This window comes from Lipophrys pholis (genome assembly GCF_963383615.2).
Source record: "Lipophrys pholis genome assembly, chromosome: 2".
Taxonomy (NCBI): domain Eukaryota; kingdom Metazoa; phylum Chordata; class Actinopteri; order Blenniiformes; family Blenniidae; genus Lipophrys; species Lipophrys pholis.
In genome coordinates, this window is record NC_137636.1 from 35136663 (window position 1) to 35155929 (window position 19267).

At 40.5% G+C, this 19267-nt stretch overlaps 1 protein-coding gene across 1 annotated transcript in view; it reads left to right on the forward strand.

The window, feature by feature from the left end:
• Positions 1–18040, forward strand: part of LOC308128117 (C-Jun-amino-terminal kinase-interacting protein 1-like) — a 37327-nt gene extending 19287 nt beyond the window's left edge. The window contains exons 4-10 of the mRNA XM_080493400.1: positions 737–812; positions 2433–2605; positions 6550–6653; positions 9298–9414; positions 13575–13645; positions 15051–15149; positions 17468–18040. Of these exons, the coding sequence (XP_080349526.1) occupies positions 737–812; positions 2433–2605; positions 6550–6653; positions 9298–9414; positions 13575–13645; positions 15051–15149; positions 17468–17540 (713 nt within the window). The 3' untranslated portion in view covers positions 17541–18040. The remainder of the gene's footprint in view (positions 1–736; positions 813–2432; positions 2606–6549; positions 6654–9297; positions 9415–13574; positions 13646–15050; positions 15150–17467) is intronic.
• The last annotated feature ends 1227 nt before the right edge of the window (positions 18041–19267 follow it).

A 19267-nucleotide genomic window follows, 5' to 3' on the forward strand; every position in this document is an offset into this window, starting at 1 on the left:
TGCAGGTTACAGACCTCTGGTATGAACTGTGTGTGGAAGCTTTGTCTCAGTTAGGACATGATGACAGGTCTAAAGGGACAGACATGACGGCTTTCAGGCTGTATGATTCCCATCACACAGTGGAACAAACTGTCTTTAGTAGGATAAAAATGTGAAAGGGCTGAAAGGCTTAATATCCAAAATATGTCAAAATGTGAGATTTTCTGTAGATGCCCTAATGCTGATGAGAAAGAGCTTATTTCCTAAACTGTATCTTTGTGCTCTCATTGTACAGACTTGAACTCCCAGTTGAGTGAATTGGGGCATTTTCCTTCATTCATCCGTTTACCACTTTGGGAAAGTGATAGCAAATACAGCCAGTTGTTCTTTGACCCTCGAAATGTTTTTTTTTTTAATGTGGATAAACTATCCGAAGTTTGTGAATACATGTGGTTATTTCCTCTTACGGTGACCATACATTTCAGATTCATTAGAATCGCCACAGTAGTTTTATCAGGAGAGTGCAGGAGTGAAAGTCTCAGGGGAGCGCGGGTAGAAATACACAGCGCTCATCTGTTTTCACGACTAATTTAAGCGCGACACGTAGATCATAAAGATTACATTAGAATAGGCTCAGTGCGCCTTAATTGCATTTTCTGTTTGCTAATAATATGCTTTTGTTGCAGTGTGAAGTCTGCGTCATTAATATTTTTCCCTGCACAATGTTGACTCTCTTCCTTTCTTCTCTGTGATCAAGGTGCAGAGTCCTTCGGCTTATATTCCTGTGTGATAAACGGAGAGGAGAAGGGTCAGAGCCACAGAGCGGTCTACAGGTGAACTTCCTCATGCACGTCATTGTACAGTTGATATCTAAGGAATTGGAAGTTGTTTTAATCTGATTAAATATAAAATATACAAATAGTACCACTTCCATGGCCTCTCTTAGAGGCAACACAGGAGTCCTCCTGGGACAATGAAAAGGTTTAAACTCATTGCACTATTACAACATTCTCTACAGTGTTAGTGTGTTATTATTGTATTTAATTGTATTGCATTGTTGGGATTTATGGTTGGTTATTAGCGTTACATTACTGTAAGTAATAGATTACTGAAAGTAATGAATCACTGAAGTAATTTATGAAATATTTTCATTATTAATGGAAGTAAATGGTCATTTACTCATTAACAACTCTTAAAGTAATTGAGTAATTACTTAAAAGTTAATAAATTATCAAAAATTATTTATTAATGAAAAATTATTAATTTGCCTAAATTTGTTATTTATCTATTAATAATGAAAAGGGGACTTCAACTGGACCCGAGGTGTTTATCGTCTTTTCAAACAGTCAAACACCAACTTTAACCAGTTTGTGTAGCTTTGTTAAGGTTTGTATAAAAACTAGTCTTTCTACATCGACCAAATGTTTCACAATGTTGGCATGAATGCAGATTTTATCGTTTTGCTTATCTGTCACTAATTCTGGATTTGGTAAACTTCTCAAGTTGCATTTAATATAGGAAAAAAATGTTTTTTTCCCTTATTCATAAAAGTGAGAATCAAAATATTCCCCAGTTGCCAAAACTACATAATGTTGCAATGATGATGTCCATTTATTCATCAAAATAAGCCCATATTAAGTTCATAATGATTATAATTCACTGTTAACTACCAGAAAACTGGCTGTTGTTCCAACATTTACAAGAGAAATGATTTTTTTTCTTCGTTTTTTACATTTTTTATGCCATGATAAATTATTCACATAGAAAGTAGGTAATGTTATGTTTGCAATGGCAGAAAACTGCCATACTCCCGTTGCCAAGTTGTATACTTTGACAAAGGTATACAAGTCTCTGCATGCTTGGTCCATGTTGGTTTTTTTTTTCCAAACTTGTTATATATGAAAAAAAACCTCTTAGTTTTAAACTGTAAAAAAATGTACCTTTATGCTGCTTTATGGATTTTGAGTGTATATATATTATTTCTGTGCCATGAACATCAAACAATGACAGCCTCATTGCTGAAATACTTAAACTGCAAAAGAGCGTGCAGCTTAAAACTGTTGAAATGGTTAAAAACCGTTGGAAGCACATATCATCTTGTTGATTGAAAAGTAAGAGTAGGTTTAGTTATGTGTTCAATGGCAGAAAACAGACATGCTCCAATTGGTAGGGGGATTTTAGTGCTGTCGTTAAAGGCACACTGATTCTTTAATCCAGTGAAAAAAACGTGAAACACAGAGCTGTCATGTGTAAACAAAGTCTCAGAACAGCAGATCATATGATGTTCTGGGACATTTTCCATGCAGAGTTTCCAGTTTCTCATCAGAGACATTTGGATCTGTATCACCATTAGAAAGTGATGTAAAGTGTTTGTTGTCAACTTTAAAAATGTACACCAAACACCTGAGTTAGTCTGCAGCGCAAACATGCTGACGAGCTGCTCCGTTGGCCAGGTTCGTCCCCCGACACGACGACGAGCTGGAGCTGGAGGTGGACGACCCACTGCTGGTGGAGGTCCAAGCAGACGACTATTGGTACGAGGGCTACAACATGCGGACCGGGGCTCGAGGGATCTTCCCGGCATACTACGCTATCGAGGTGACCAAAGACACAGAGAACTACAAAGGTACGGGCACTGCTCACATTTGGAAAATGTTTGAGCTTAATTATGGCAAAAATTGTTTAGTGGAAGTGGAAATGAAAATCCATCAAATTCACTGTGGACTGTGGAATTTGTCATTTTTTTGTTTGCTTTTATATCATTTGTGCTGTTTGTCATGGCCACTATGCATGAATGAATAACGCTCGACAGTGATCAGGAGGCTGGAACAATTCATGTAATTTACTATAAGCCACTACTTTTTTCACACACTTTAAAAAAAAAAAAGACTTGGCTAATTTCTGGATTTTTTACGAATTAACGAGCTTCATGCCACCAATACAGGGGTGATGCGTTCAGGTGCATCACGTAACTCCGCACTTTTTTTTCCTTTTCGAATTTGGTGGGTGCCGCTTATATTCAGGTGCGCTCAATAGTCCGGAAATTACATTAAACAAAGACATAAAATCTAAACAGGACATTCACCCCAAAGAGGGGTGAAAAGAGGAATATATAAAGAGGAAAACCAAACCATCAACCAATGAATCAAGACTGCATTTACCCATCTTAGTCTTATCCAACCTTATCTAAACGTGCTCGGATAAATAGAAGGCTGCAGAGAATAAAATAAAAAAATCCAGTTTAGAATCACTGATTCTAATCCGACGAGTAATTTTCAGTTAGATATAATAACTCATAATCAACTAATAATAAACAAAAGCCAAAAAAAAGACATTAAACTCAATCAGGGGCATTTCTAGACCCCCTGGGGGCCCACGGCAAGAAGGACTATGGGGCCTCTCGGCCCCAGAATGATGATGAATGAAGCCCAGGACGACGGGTCAGTAAAGAAATACTTTATTAAATAATTAACATATAAAATAAATAATAAATTACATAATTATCTAAACCTAATGCAAACTTCACACACAATTTATAAATGCCAGAAAAACAAACACAACTGAAATGTGCAAAATTATGTATGAGAAAAATGCAACCAAGCAAAAAAACAAGGAACTGAAGTGGAAAGTAAGAACCGTGACACCTTGGTCTTATATCTATAGTCCACTTGTAGTGCAAGGTTTAGTTTTTTTAAACTGCTGCTTGCCAGCCTTGGCTTCTGCAAATGCAGCCACAATGTCTTCCATATGTAAGGACCTCCGAACATCCCTCTCTATGCAAATCAGTGCTCGTCCTGTGAGCCTCTCCTGGCATATGGTTGACCTCAAATACGTTTTGATGAGCTTCAAAGCAGAAGAGCTCCTCTCACCAGAGGCAACAGAGACAGGAAGAGTCAAGAGGAGACGCAATGCAATGCTTCGATTGCTCTGCTTTCATGGATAGAGGTCTGCTGCTGCTGCTGCTGCTGCTGCTGTTGTTGTGGTCCAAAAAACTTCAACAAAGCACCTGGAGAAAGAAAAAAGAAAAGAGTGCAATGTCTTTGGTTGGCTTGCATAAAGTAAAGTAAAGAACTGTGCATGCTGCAAAATCACTCAACATTTGAGATGTGTATGGAATAATTAATGAACATTCATTTGCTGTAACAACTTTAATGCTTCATGTTATCATTTTATTTAATGTAACATTTAGGCTATAGCAGAAAATGTATAGATATACAGTATTACTATATTATCGTTCAATCCTAAATACAAATGAGCCACAATCTAGACTCTAGAGTAAACTGACAGCAGGATTGATGCTGGTGTCAGTTTTAGCATTTGACAACAAACACTTTATTCTGGGAGAAAATATCATTGGCAGCAAAGGACGAACTTATTGTGTGGCTATGAATGTATGTACACAAGACTTATGACATACTGTGTAAGCAAAGCTGGACTACTTCTTAAAATAAAGCCGTTAAAATTGGTGTAGAGTAAGAAGAAATAAGTTTGTCATATCACAGAAGTGTGTTGTTAACCACACTGTTAAATTTGAAGGATTAATATATACATAAATACACATTTTATGAATGTGTTTAGAAGAAAATGGCTGAATTCACTTTACACAGACTTAAATGTGCAGTTAACTTTTCTGGTGATGGTGGTGGATGACTGGGAGTTTGGGACAAAGTGCCTAGGACTAACAGGGAATAACTCTTTTATAATGTAACACACACAGCTTACACATTCTCACTTACCACTGTCACATTATTTCTTTTCATCCTCTTCTTGTTTTTCTTTTCTTTTCTTTTCTTTTCATGTGCCCTGAGGGATATGTCCGCTTCATTTTTTTTGGTGTGTTTAACAAGGACTGCACGTTGATGCAGGGTAGCAGTGGGGCCCCGTTAGGGAGGTTCCCGATGTGTCATTGTAATGTGTCCAGGGGGTTTCAAGTTGTGTCGCTGATGTCTGCCGTCTATCGGGGCCCCCTACTGGCAACTAGCCAGTGGCTACTTGGAAAGGGCCCCATGCGGGGGATTTTTGATGTGCTGTCGTTGCAGCGTCTCAAAGCAGTTACATTATTTTGTCATTGAAATTGACTGATGTCAGCCGTCCCTCGGGGCACCCTTCAGCTTGGGGCCCTAGGTAATTGCCTGTGTTGCCTCCCCCGTTGCGGCGCCGCTGAACTCAATATAGCATTGTCTGATCACACAACTTAACAGTTGACGGTAATAACGTCTCGCATTGTGACTTAACAATCACCATTTCACATTATATGAGACAGGACCTACAAAGTTTGTTCAAATAAGCTGAGAGAAGCACATCGAAACACGCGTAAAGCGTGACTGTGGATTTCATTACAATGAGGATGTTTTCAAATGACATCTGAGAGATTTAGTGATGAGTTTTAGTTCATGTTTGCAAGAAAACACCAAAAAGAAAAATGAAGTGAAGAGATTTTGAATGGAATATTTCTCGCTTTACATCCACATTTTGTTTGTATTTTTATGTGTATTGGGATTATGTAAGATTGTATTCAACTATCAGATTCAGGCCACATCCACACGAGCCTTTTTTTCTCACCGGGGTTCTCAAAAAAAGTTCTGTCCACAGTTCACTATAAACACGGCTCAACACGAGGCTTCAGGGCATGTAGTACACATGCCAGGCCTTTAGGGGCGCTGTGACTCACCAAAATCACACCAGAAATGCAGAAGAAGAGATGGAGCACATAGAAATTTAGAGTAGACTCCTGCTCATGAACTTCTATATAACTCTGAGTTCTATAGGTCTATAGCTCCTCCTGCTGCTGGCGTCGGTAGCTTCTGCAGCTCGACTGGAGAAGCTTGTCGTCCGTGATTGTTGCTGTTATTTGATGACATTACTGACCGCTGTGGGGGGAAGAAGGAGGCGACTACGTCATATTTTTTCCACAGATAGTTGTGTTTGCTGTCCTAACCTCTGGGTTTGAACGGCACATGCCGGGGTTTTTAGAATTTCCCCACTGTGGGACCCGTGTTAAAAAAACAACCAGTTTTCAGGCTCCTGAAACCCCGCCTCGTGTGGATCATAGGCCAAAAACAGCTCGTTTAAGAAAACCGGCGTCCATCAAACTTCACCAATATCTCAATTCATAGGATTTTAAAAGTTGCACTGTATGTCTTCATTGTGGTTGTGATTTGTTGAGAGAAAACTGATTTTGGGAAAGCCTTTCTTACCCCGAGCAACAATCCCCTCACACCTCGTTCCCTCCAAAGCCAACACGATTTCTGCTCCAGCGCTTTCTAAATCAGTTGGTTTTAGTTATTATGAGTCCTTTTGTTCAATGACACCTTTTTCGCACAAAATCTCACTCTAAGTCCTCCGGCTTTGTCTGAGCGCTGCACAATATTATCCCCTGCAGTTTGTTTTCATTGAACTTTGATCAGTATTCCCACAATAAATAAACTTAGTCTGATTTCTTGTGTGTGTGTGTGTGTGTGTGTGTGTGTGTGTGTGTGTGTGTGTGTGTGTGTGTGTGTGTGTGTGTGTGTGTGTGTGTGTGTGTGTGTGTGTGTGTGTGTTTTAAATTATCTCTCTATTTCTGTGCAGTGAAGAGCAGTGAATGGATGGACAGATATCGGCTGAAGTTCCTGGGCTCTGTTCAAGTTCCCTACCACAAAGGAAATGACGTTCTGTGTGCGGCTATGCAGAAGGTACGACGCTCACGTTGATATTCACTGCTCACTTCCTAAAGCCACTTAGAGGGGAAATGGAGAGCGAGAGAGAGGGAGCAAAGCCTATTAATTAGTGTTGGCTAATATAATTAACCAACTGTTTTGAGCGATGAACTTTAAGGTCACCAAGTCTGGATTGGTGGAGGCAGGGTCCCTCATGAAGCAGCCACCAGTAATTCAGAGGTTAAATGATAACAAACAGTCATATTCAAACCGGATTGAAAATATTAGAATCAGATAATCAGAATCGACATTATCGCCATTGTTAAAAACAATGAAGTTGTAAGTGCCCGCCCGTGCTTGTGAATTTAAATATGTATTTTTTCATTTTGGCGGTGTTCAGAAAACAAAACGGAACAAACACTATATTGCCCAACTAATCAGTCGAAAGGGTGGAGGTTAAAGCAAAAGCTCATTCACACCGACCCCATCACAAAAAAAAACAAGGCTCTCTAGATAATGTCACAAAAAAAAAACTACTAATATAGTAGAACCTCTGAGGAGCGGACCCGGTAAGAGTGGACACCCTGTACTGGACACGTCACTGTGCATGGACACATATTTAACTGTTAACACACCTTAATGAGGACAACCTGCCTGATGCAGCCAACGGACAGGTTTTCCTGGCAAATTTCAAGCTGAGTGACACTAAAACGGCCAAAATACTTGGGCTGGACCCGATGATTGGAATGTTCAGACGTCGTGGTGGTGTCAGGAGATTCGTTTTGAGATGTGAATAATTGCAGCTTCCCCGCAGCACGGTGCTGCGCTGTGAAGATCAGCTATGGCGTCAAATTAGTGCCAAAAACACAAGCGCATAAAAACTATCATCGATCACAGTTAGACCCCTTTCTGCACACGCGGTGTATTTATGCGCGTGTGCGGTGCCTTTCTGCTCATGCGCTGTGACACCTGTGATCTCTCTGCGCGGTGACGTTGACTTTTGGCACTTTGGGGGCGAGCATTGCATAGACAGCCTTGTAATCCCCTCTCCTTTCTGATTGGTCACTTTAAAAGTCACTGTTTGCGTGTTCCAGCTCACTAATGAGTCCCATTTTAATCATGTGTAGCATGTGAAATCGCTACTGTATGAGCGGAGCCTCAGCTCGTTAATATGTCGGTGGGCGGCTTTACGTGATGCACCTGAACGCATCACTCCAAGCTGTCAGCTCCTGCAGTAAAAACCAGACCAACATTGCGGCTCAGACAAAACCTTTCTCTTTTATTACTGAAACCGTTCAGAGAAATGTATTTCTGAAAACGATGGAAGCGAGAAATAAGCTGTGCAGTTGAAAAGTTAAAAGGCCGCTTCACAGATGTGTGCCTGCCGTGAGGGGGTGTGGCCTGCGAGTTCGACAGCTTCTTCACGGAGTATGGACTTTTCTTTTCCGGCGGCTGGCTGACGTCACATCCCTACTTTTCTTCTTTTTCTTTGGGTTCTTCTGGGAATATGCAGGGGCCTTTACTTGCTCAGCCTTGATAGTCCCTACTGTACCTCTGACCGGGAAACACTCACGATTAAAGTGACCAATCGGAAAGGAGAGGGGATTACGAGGCCGTCTATGCAATGCTCGCCCCCAAAGTGCCAAAACTCAACATCACCGCATGCAGAGAGATCACAGAGAGATTATGTTTATTAAGTATGAATATATTTTAAACCATTATAAACATATGCCACATTGTGCTACATTTTGATTATGTAAGAGGTTGAAAGTCTAAAAGGGACTAATAAAATGCATTAAAAAAGTGCAATACATGTATAAAAGGATAAATAAGGTTTAAAAAGAGTCAGCAATCAACCTCAAACACACCTCAAACTGTATACTGTGAGAAAAAAAAGATCCACAGGCACACAAAAGAGCCTGGAGTCAAACCACTGCTCCATCATGCAGGGTCAGTATAGCAGCGCAGGGAACTAAATAATATCATTGTTGTGTAGAAATGCTATAAATAGAATTTTTAACAGCCCACACAGCAACTCCCATGATTCATTGCAACCAAGTAACCTCGCCAAGTCACGTCTTATGTGGAGGTTTTGGTTTAGAGACCCCTAGTGGCAAAGGATTGGGAGTGTTATACTTGCTTTTCAGTATAAGAAGCAGTAGAATTCATCTCATGTAATTATCTACAACAGGGGGGGTCAAACTCATTTTATCCAGACAGGTAAAATAGTGGCAGAATAACCTTTAAATTTGAACTTAAAAGGTTTTTGTTATTGTTGTTGTGGGCCAAAGCATACAGTACGTGATGAAAATGTTCATATTTTCACAAAAAACAAACATTTACCATAGTTTCCAGATCATAAGCCTCTACATTCTCCACACGGTTTGAACAATGACATGGCTGATGCCTTCGAGGCCATCACGTAACTCCCACTTTCTTTCTATTTTTTTTTTTTTTTTTTTTTTTTAATTTTGCTGTTTTGACTTATATTCAGGTGCGCTCAATAGTCCGGAAACGAAATTCTTATTGTTTTAAAAAAATTTATGTTTTCCAAGAAATGTTTACCATTTGCTTGGTGATTTAGCCGGTTTGGAGTTTCTTGCGAACCAGTTTGGGCGCACAGCACTTATGTTTGACATAAAGTTGTAGTTTCACTCATCTTCTGTGATTCCTCCTCCAGATCGCCACCAACAGAAGGATGACAGTCAAGTATAACCCACCTTCCTCCTGCATCCTGGAAATCAGTGTGAAAGGCGTCAAGCTGGCAGTTCAGGAGGATTATTACGCCTGCGACAGAGTAAGAATCCTGCTTGTCTTTGTTTTTGTCTTTAAAAAGGTGGAAAACCCTTTTTCTGTGAGGCCTGAAAGGTGGAGAGAACAAACAGCCTTTTGGAACAAACAGCCTGCTTTCGGTTTGAGGTTTGAAGAGTTCAAACATTCCGAGAGTGAACTTCCAGTTTGTTTTCATGTTGAATGACGACTCGCTGGGAAAGCGCCTTGATGAAACTTTGATGCTGGAGAACTTGACAGGAAACATTCCAAGACCAGAGTTTGGCTTTGTTTTGTTTTTGTTTTGTTTTTCAATCCTCGCAACCTGGATCAGTCTAAATGACAATGTAAGAAATAGAAAAACTATTATTATTTTTTCCCCCAAAAAATATTTCTATTAGGAAGTAAGGCCGAGTAGTACAGCATCATCATTTCACATCCACGACTAAATATAACTACCTTTGAGAGGAAGGAACTTCTGAACAGCCTAGAAAATGTTGGACTTTTCCAGCATGTGACAAATTCCACACACAACCAGGGACACATCTTCGACTTGGTTCTTTCCAAAAGCCTAAACATTTGTGAGGTTGTGGTGAAAGGTGTGGCTGTTTCTGACCATGACCTTGTTTCATTTAAAGTCTGTATCTCAGCAGACAGCAGTAGAAGTAAAACAGAGCTGATCAGAAAACGTCACATTGATGAAAACACACGCTGAGTCTTCAGCCAGACATTCTCCAGCATGCAGCTCTGCTGCAGCTTCTATCAGCCACCTTGTAGAGAGCTTCAGCTATAAAGTTATAAACCTCATTGATACCATAGCGCCAGTCAGAGCTAAAGTAGAGTGTGATAGGAGAAAAGCCCCATGGAGGAATAATAGACTGGTTAAGGCCAAAAAAGAGAGTGTAGACAGGCAGAGTGCAGGTGGAGAAAATCTAAGCTCCACCTTCATTATGACATCTACAAAGAAAGGCTTGGCGTGTAGAAGCTAGAATTAAAAAGGGCCAGACAGTCTTTCTTCTCTGAGATCAACAAACACAGTAATAATACCCGTACTGTGTTTAGTGTCGTGGACAGACTGATCAATCCCTCAACATCAGTCCCTCCTGAACTGTTATCAGACGCATCTTATAATGATTTTCATCCTATTTCACCCATACAATTACAAAGATCAGACTGAGAGTCTGTCAGTCAACCTCGGGCATTACGATTGTAACATCTGAACCTCCACACAAAGATATTCTGTCTAATCTGGCAGATTTTCACCTGTTAGACTGAGCAGCACTAACCCACATCGTTCAACACCTCAAACCCACAACATGCAGCCTCCACACTCTGCCCACAAAGTTTTTTAAAGATGTTTTTATCTGTCTAGCTCCAGATGTACTACAGAGAGTCAACAGCTCTCTTCAGATGGGTGTTTTTCCTAAAACTCTAAAGTAGGGATGTCCCGATCCGATCGGTAGATATTGGATCGGGGCCGATATTAGTGATTTGTGAGTGATCGGGGATCGGCAAATCTAGCCGATCACCCCGCCGAACTAAAAAAAATTAATGAATAAAAAAACGCGGTCCGCAACGTCCCCTAATAACCACAACAATCAGGGACTAGAAGCTCCGGTCGAGCTGCAGAAGCTAGAAGCTGGCGGAGCGGGGCCATAGACCTATAAAACTAGAGTTATATATAGTGGTTTATGTGTTTAAGTGCAGAAGTCTACTTCTAAATTTCTATGTGGTCTGTCTTCTTCTGCGTTTTTATTGTGTTTGGTGAGTCACAGCGCCCCTAAAGGTCTGGCATGTGTACTACATGCCCTGAAGCCTCGTGTTGAGCCGTGTAGTGAGGTGTGGACGGGAGTTTTTTTGGGAGAAGGCCAGGGAGGAAAAAGATCGTTTTTTCGTCGTGTGGATGTACCCTCAGTTTACAACAACAACTAAAGAGAAAGGGAAGAATTTTGATTCAATAAGTGAGTTTTACAATAATTTCTAGCTAAACAAAGCTTCTGCTAATAGTGCTTTTAGCTTCAGACATCTTAGTTGCTCCAAAAATAGACTATTGAGTATATTTGCAATAGCAATGTGAGTATCGGATCGGGAAAGTATCGGTATCGGCCGATACTCATTTCTGAAAAATCGGATCGGTATCGGGGGCAAAAAAGTGTGATCGGGACATCCCTACTCTAAAGACAGCCGGTATCAAACCTCTTTTAAAAAAGAGTAATCTGGATGCTTCAGTAATTAGTAACTCCAGGCCCATATCAAACCTTTCTTAAGGAAGCTAATTGAAAAGGTGGTTTTTACACAACTTAATGCTTTTATGGCTCAAAACAATGAGCTCAATGTTTTCCAGTCTGGATTGAGGTCAGAGCACTGAAACACTCTGATTAAAGTGCTGAATGACATCTACATGAGTAGTGACAGTTCCAGAGTCTCAGTTTTAGTGTTACTGGATCTTAGTGCTGCTTTCCACACAGTTGACCACAGCATCCTGCTGGACCCACTGGAACAATGGTTGGGAACTTCTGGCACTGCACTAAGTTGGTTTAAATCCTACTTGCAAGATGGCGACTATTCTGTGTCAATAGATGATTATGAATCTGAGCAAATTAAAATCACTTGTGGGGTTCCTCAAAGCTCCATCCTTGGGCCCCTTTTATTTAACATCTCCATGCTCCCGCTGGCTCAGATCATGGAACATTACAACATCTCTTATCATAATTACGCAGACGACACACAGCTCTATATATCAGTGTCAGTGAATGACCACGACCCCTTATACCAGCTGAGTAAATGCATAAATGAAATTAATGAGTGGACGTGTCAGAAATTTTTACAACTCAACCCAGAGTTCATCTTGACTCCAGGTCACTCAGGACATTAAATCAGGCCAGAAATCTGGGTGGAGTTCTGGACTCAAACCTGAAATTCAACAGCCACATTAAGACAATAACAAAATCAGCTTACTATCCATCCATCCATCCATCCATCCATCCATCCATCCATCCATCCATCCATCCATCCATTTTCTCCAACTTATCCGTTTCCGGGTCACGGGGGTGGCAGTCTATGCACCGTCACCCAGATCACATTGCACCGATTAAGAACCTTTCCTGCGGGTGGTGAACCCACGGGAAGAGGGTGCCTGGCGTGGGACACAAACCCACTACCTTGAGTCTCATGATCTACCAACTGAGCTAGCCGGGGGCTCAGCTTCCTACCATCTGAAAAATATTGCAAGAATCAGAGATTTCTGAGCAACAAGATTCTGAGAAACTTGTTCATGCATTTATCTTCAGTAGGTTGGATTATTGTAACGGTGTGTTTACAGGCCTCAGTAAAAAATCTGTCAGACAACTACAACTCATCCAGAACGCTGCAGCCAGAGTCCTCACCAACACAAAGAGGGTGGAGCACATTACACCAACACAAAGAGGGTGGAGCACATTACCCCCGTGCTCCAATCCCAGCACTGGCTGCCTGTGTGCCAAAGGATTGACTTCAAAATCTTCCTTCTGCTCTATAAAGCTTTGAATGGTCTCGGGCCTAAATACATCTCAGATTTACTTGTAGAATATAAAACCTCCAGACCTCTGAGGTCCTCAGGAAGAAGTGTACTCACTGTTCCTCCAGTCAGGAACAAACAAGGTGAAGCAGCTTTTAGTTCCTACCTCCTCACCTGTGGAACAAACTTCCTGAAGACTGCTGACACACTCACTTCTTTTGAATCAGGACTTAAAACATTCCTATATGCACAGAATAAATAGACTCTACTTACTTAGTAAACTAATCTTAATAAATCTCTTACCTTTTTATTATACTTTTCTTCATTATTTGTTTTAATATATGTCTTTCATTTCTTCTAAAGCTTTAATGTATTTCTTTATTCTGTATTTCTTTAATTTATTTTTTTTCTTTGTAAAGCACTGTGCCTTGTGTTTGAATGGTGCTCTATAAATAAATTTGCCTTGCCTTGCCTTGCCTTGCCTGAATTAAACCATGAATTACGAGTTAGCGTGAAAGTTGTTTTAAAAAATCTTTAAGAGCGGGCTCATCCCCTCTCGCTTTTATAAGAAAATTATGTTCTCAGTGATATTTATTATAGAAAAACACAATGTATTGTAGCATAGATAAATGACAACATGCCCTAAAAGCATATTTACAGGTATTTTTGGTTTTTGTGTGTCTTATCCACAGAGTAACGAGTGCAGTCACTTTTTCCAATTAAAGAACGTCTCTTTCTGCGGGTATCATCCCAAAAATAGCAAGTAAGTATGAAACACTGCTTTCAACCAAGATGTCAAACATCTCACTACAGTTTAGAGTAAAAACATCTGAAGAATAGTAATGGGTGGGGTTTTTTTGTACATTTTGCCGCTGTTCATTGAAAAAGACAAAGAAAGAATAGTTTTTTTGTTTTTAAAGAAATAGTATCTTTCTTTGGGTCTGACCTCCACAATTGCACAAAAATGAATCCATCTAGTGGACAATAAATGAAAAACAGACAGTTATTATTTATGCACCATGGTTTAGGTTTCTGTGGAATTTAATATAACTTAAATTGTCATACTAACAAACCACTAATATAATTTTTCTCACAGAGGTGTAGCAAACTGTCACGTGATTGTGAGGGCCATGTTATGGTAGCTACCACGATGTGTTTCCATTTTTAAGAGTGCTGCACATGATTTTACCAGAATGAGCCGATCTCCTTTAACTTCCTATTTACATCTAATAAAGGGAAGCTTGACTAGACTGCAAGCAAACATCACAAACCTTAAAACAATGCTTACATGTCAATTTACTGTATTATTCATACTATAGGTTGCCTTTTCCGTTAAGATCCACATTATATGTAAAGATATTCCAGTATATACCCTCTGGGAACACTAGATGTCACTGTATGGCAACAGAATGCCACTAGAGTACTCCTGAAAAACCTCCCTTTCCCTTGATTAACATTAAGTGAAACACTTTTTTTGTGTCTATTCCAAAAAAAAAAAAAAAGAAGAAATAATTACTAAATAATCTTTGCAGATTAGTGAAGCAATTTTTTAAAAATACATTCTTGTTACGTAAATGGTAGACAAATAAATGTATCTTTGATATTCTTCATGTGTTTTTTTTCCTCTCTTCATGACACACATTTTGACAGATGCAACTAATACTTAGGTGCAACTCCTGATCACCACACAATCTTTACTGTAAAAATGAAAAGATGACATTAACCTTGAAACCAAAAAGGTTTCAATTATCTCCAATCTGTCACAAAGCAGCTCAAGGTCGGTGGCGATAAAAGAAACTCTGCAAAAGACGTTTAATGGAACTAACCTAAACAGAAGAGACAGAAAGGTGAAGGAAAGAGCCTCCAAGTGAAGTACATGGACCAACTTTAAAAATAGACACCCAGGAAGGTTCCTCTCAAGCGGGTCTGGACCGCCTGGACTGTGGGAGTGACGTAACAAACAATAAATTCCAATCCTCCACCCAATGTGAAGAAAGGACTTTCAGGAGGTCCAACATGGCGTTCAACCCTGAACACTGATGGACTCCTCATTCAACTAACAGGAAGCGAACTTCTGCACCACTAACTGCAAAATGAAGCATCGTTGATTTTTGTGATGTTTGTTCTTGGTGTCAGTCACGATGTGCTTCCTGTCTCTGTCTCTGCAGGTATTTTGGTTTTATCACGAAGCACCCGGCGGACCAGAGATTTGCCTGCCACGTCTTTGTGTCTGAAAACTCCACGAAGCCTCTCGCAGAGTCAGTGGGGTGAGTTGGATTATGTCTCCATTCATTTTCTGTTCTGAGATATTTAATGTAGATTTTTATCAGTTATTTAGGTTTTAGGAAATTTAAAGGGAAATACTGGGAGTGTAATATCCTAGAACTTGACAACACAGATAACATACTATAAATACCATGTTAAATACTATATTGAATTCTTTAGAAATACTATAAAATACCAATCGATTTACTAGTTATGCTCCAAACTAAAAAAAGTCTTTCATATTGAACAACCAAACACCAAATGTGTTATGGTTATTTAAAAGCCCATAACTGAACCAATACAGGCATGTATACAATACATATACATGAATATAAGATGTGTACAAAATAATTATTAAATAAGATTTAATTTACTTCAGGGACCGCATTACTGTCCAGTTTCATCCTGAGTGGATCAGACTGGTAAAAAAAATGCTATAATAACTTTTAAATTTAGACTTGAAAGTTTTTCTTTGTTGTAGCACACAGTGTATGTGATGACATTGTCCACATTTTTGCAAGATCAAGATATTATTATTAGATATTATTTTTATCTCTGTTTTCTCTGGATGTTCTACAACTGTGGCTGACTATGGAAACAACAGATCTGAGATTGTTACGGATTAACACAATTATTTGTCAAACAAAGACATTCTCACCACATGCTCAGCTGCACAGAGCACAGAGAGCCGCGCTCTCACCAACTTAAGGCTCTGAAAGCGAGTGATTCAAAAACAAACACAGACTCTTGAATGAAAGAGAGGCGGACTTCCTCTTGTCTGGGTCCTCCCTGTAACCCTTGACCCCTCGACCACTCCGGCCAATCACAATGGACTCCTGTCCTCTGAGGCGGATCCTGTTTCCCAGAATGCAGTGGGTACTTGTTTGCGCATCAACACCTATTGTTCCCGAGTATCAGTGAAGCCACATGGTAGAAAATGGAGGGAAAACCATGGCAGAATGCAAACCCATTGTCTTAAACTGTGAATGGCAGTCTACATCAAGTTAAAATACTCCAACAGTACTGAAAATTATTACAATCTCAACATAAAGTCAAATTTAATGAAACATTCTGGTGCAAAATACAATGAAATGTTAAAAAAAACAACTCGTATAAATCCTATCTAACCTCCTTGCTTGGTGGATTTCTGGGACCAGATTAGAGATTCTTGTGGGTCGGTTGTGGCCCACGGCTCTTATGTTCTCTGCTGTTAAGGGAAGGTGAAACCTTTGTGTGCGCAGAGTAAGCTCGACGTCAAAATCGTCATACGCCCTTGTGGGCTCGGGTCCACTCCGACCGTCTGCGGTCGACCGCACAGCCCAAATTTTGTGACTGCGCGACCTGTGCGCCCAGAGCCCACTGGGCGCTTGTGTGAGGAGATCCTCCTTCTCCCCGTCTGAACAATCACAATTTAAAAGCAAATAAAGAACCAGACGACTCAGAACTCCCGAAGTGCAACAGAAACTACTTTAGGAAAGGTGGAGAACGCCGGGCAGCAGAAGTGGAGATATTTTAGGGATAGTTACGTTATGTTATGGAACGCGCATGGAAGTGAACCAGGAGTGTGGTATGGAGGCAATCATGTAGCACCCGCGACCTGCGCACAGTCTGCAGACACACAATGTGGAAATCATGGAGGGGCTGACGGAGAGGTGCTTCACACAGCGCAGCACCGTGCTGCGGGGAAGCGGCGATTATTTAGATCTCAAAACGAATCTCCTGTCACGACAATGTCTGAATATTCCAAAAATCAGGTCCAGCCCAAGTATTTTGGCCGTTTCAGTGTCCGATCAGCTTCAAATTTGCGTTGTTCACGTCAGGCAGGTTGTCGCTCGTTAAGGTGTGTTAACAGTTAAATATGTGTCCATGCACAGTGACGTGTCCCCCCAGTACAGGGTGTCTGTTCTTACCGGGTCCGCTCCCCATCTATCTATCTATCTATCTATCTATCTATCTATCTATCTATCTATCTATCTATCTATCTATCTATCTATCTATCTATCTATCTATCTATCTATCTATCTATCTATCCACACATACACATAGCAATACGTTATATTGCTTGGGTGGTAGTTTGGTTTGGTGGTGGCTTAGTTATTTGCTTGGGTATTTATTTATTCTCTTTCAATTTAAATGCAGAAAACAAAACCGTCGATAAAAACACCTCCACGTTTGAGTTCCATTTGGTTAAGTTTTAAAATCTCTGCACTGAAAGCCGGTTTGTGTCCAATAAAAAGTAACCCATCAAGTAGAAAATACTCTGAAGTCTAGTAATTTCCAGTAAAATAACTGTATTTTTTGTTTTTTTTATGTCTTTCAGGAAAGCCTTCCAGTTGTACTACAAAGAGTTTGTGGAGTACTCGTGCCCGACAGAGGACATATACCTGGAATAGCCCTGCCTTTAACCACAGCCCTGTACAGTCCACTGTATAATAATATAATGTTGCATGAAGGTCTCACAAATCTAAAATTTAAAAGGCAGAAAAAAATGTATTTAAAGGTAACATGTTGGAAGACGAAGTATGAGGAATGGGATGTGGTGAGAGCTTTGTGCAGCCGGAGGAGACGATGGAAACAAGCCAAAAGAGGAGAGTCTTTACGGGATGAAAATATGCAAAAATGGCATGAAGTGTGGGGGTGGAGAGCGTGGGCGGCCGGTAAATAGCACAAACATTGCATCTTGTCAGCAGCGTGAGTTATCCTGTAGCTTGGTCGGGGCCCGGGAGAGCGACTGAACTGCACTACCTTGTACTTACTTGCACTGGAGAGAAGAAACGCAGCAGCTGTGATCCGCCTGAGTTGCTTTTGTCATGACGTACATTGGGTGTGAGTGTGAAGGAGGTGTATATTCCATAGAACATCCTCACACTGCAATGTACATTAAGTGACATTTAAAAAAACAACAAAAAAAAACAAAAAACATCCATGTTAGGAGCAGTGAGTATTATCTTTTTATGACAGAAAGGTGATGTCCACATTGTTTTAATGGCAAACAAACAGAAATCCACCCGTGAAAACTGTTTTGAAGCTGAAGTGATGTTCTCTGCATTTCTGGAGTCCTTTAGGATGCTTGGCACCATGGAAAGTAAAGGTTTAAAGTATCCGCATTACTCGTGTGGAAAGATTTAGGAAAGACTGCCACGAAACTTAAAATAAGAAGATTGCAGGTGATTAGTTTTAGTGAAGGATCACTGAGTCATGCAGTTTTACTTTTTGTGATTCAAGCACTGTTCCATTCTGGGGGTGTCCGAATAGTCCCTCCTATCTCCCTTCCTATCCACTTCTCCTTAACCCCGTGGAGGACGTCACGGGGTTAAGGAAAGGTGTTAGGAGACTTCCTTGAGGAGTTAGTGAAAGGTGATCACATTGTTTTGACGATCGCGCTGCACTTCCACTAGGTGACTTGACGGCGGCGAAGGTCAGCGACGTCTGCCGTGGTGAAAAAACAAAACATTTCTGAAAAGTGCATTTCTACCACTTTCCCCTGTGGCTCTAAATGCTGATAGAATCTCAAATATCACAAGGTTTGAATGTAAATAAAAGGAAAAGAGGCTACCAGGCTACAAGGAACTAAAGTGAAACGGCTGCCAGGTGAATAAATAACCAATCAAACTGAGAACAGGCTGCACAAACACTTTACTGTGTTTGTTTTACAACTTCCACATAACAGTCATAGTTGGGATCTGGGTTTTAGATTATTTAAAGTTGTTCAAGGTATATTATTTCGAGTTTCCCTGAACACTCGGATGAGCGGGTCCCTTTAAATGTTGTCGCCGCAAGGAATTGTGGGGCAGCATGATCTGGTCTCCTTTGGTAAAGAATGCATCAGTGTTTCCTCGGCTAAAGGAGGCTATAGGAAGCGTTGAGCCTCCTTTCCTGAGCTTATAGAGAATTCCAACGCTCCTCATCATGGCCGCCACTTAAACACTTCCTGGGGTTGAGGAAAAGTAGAGAGGAAAGGAGATAAGAGGGACTATTCGGATCACCCATTGTTTCCGTTCATCATAGTACAGAGCTTTGGCGCCATCTTCAGGTCAGCATTGACTTCCTCCTCATCGTCATAGTTGCAGAAGTGGATCGTGTAGCATCGTTATCGTCTTTAGATGCTTCACTTTACTTG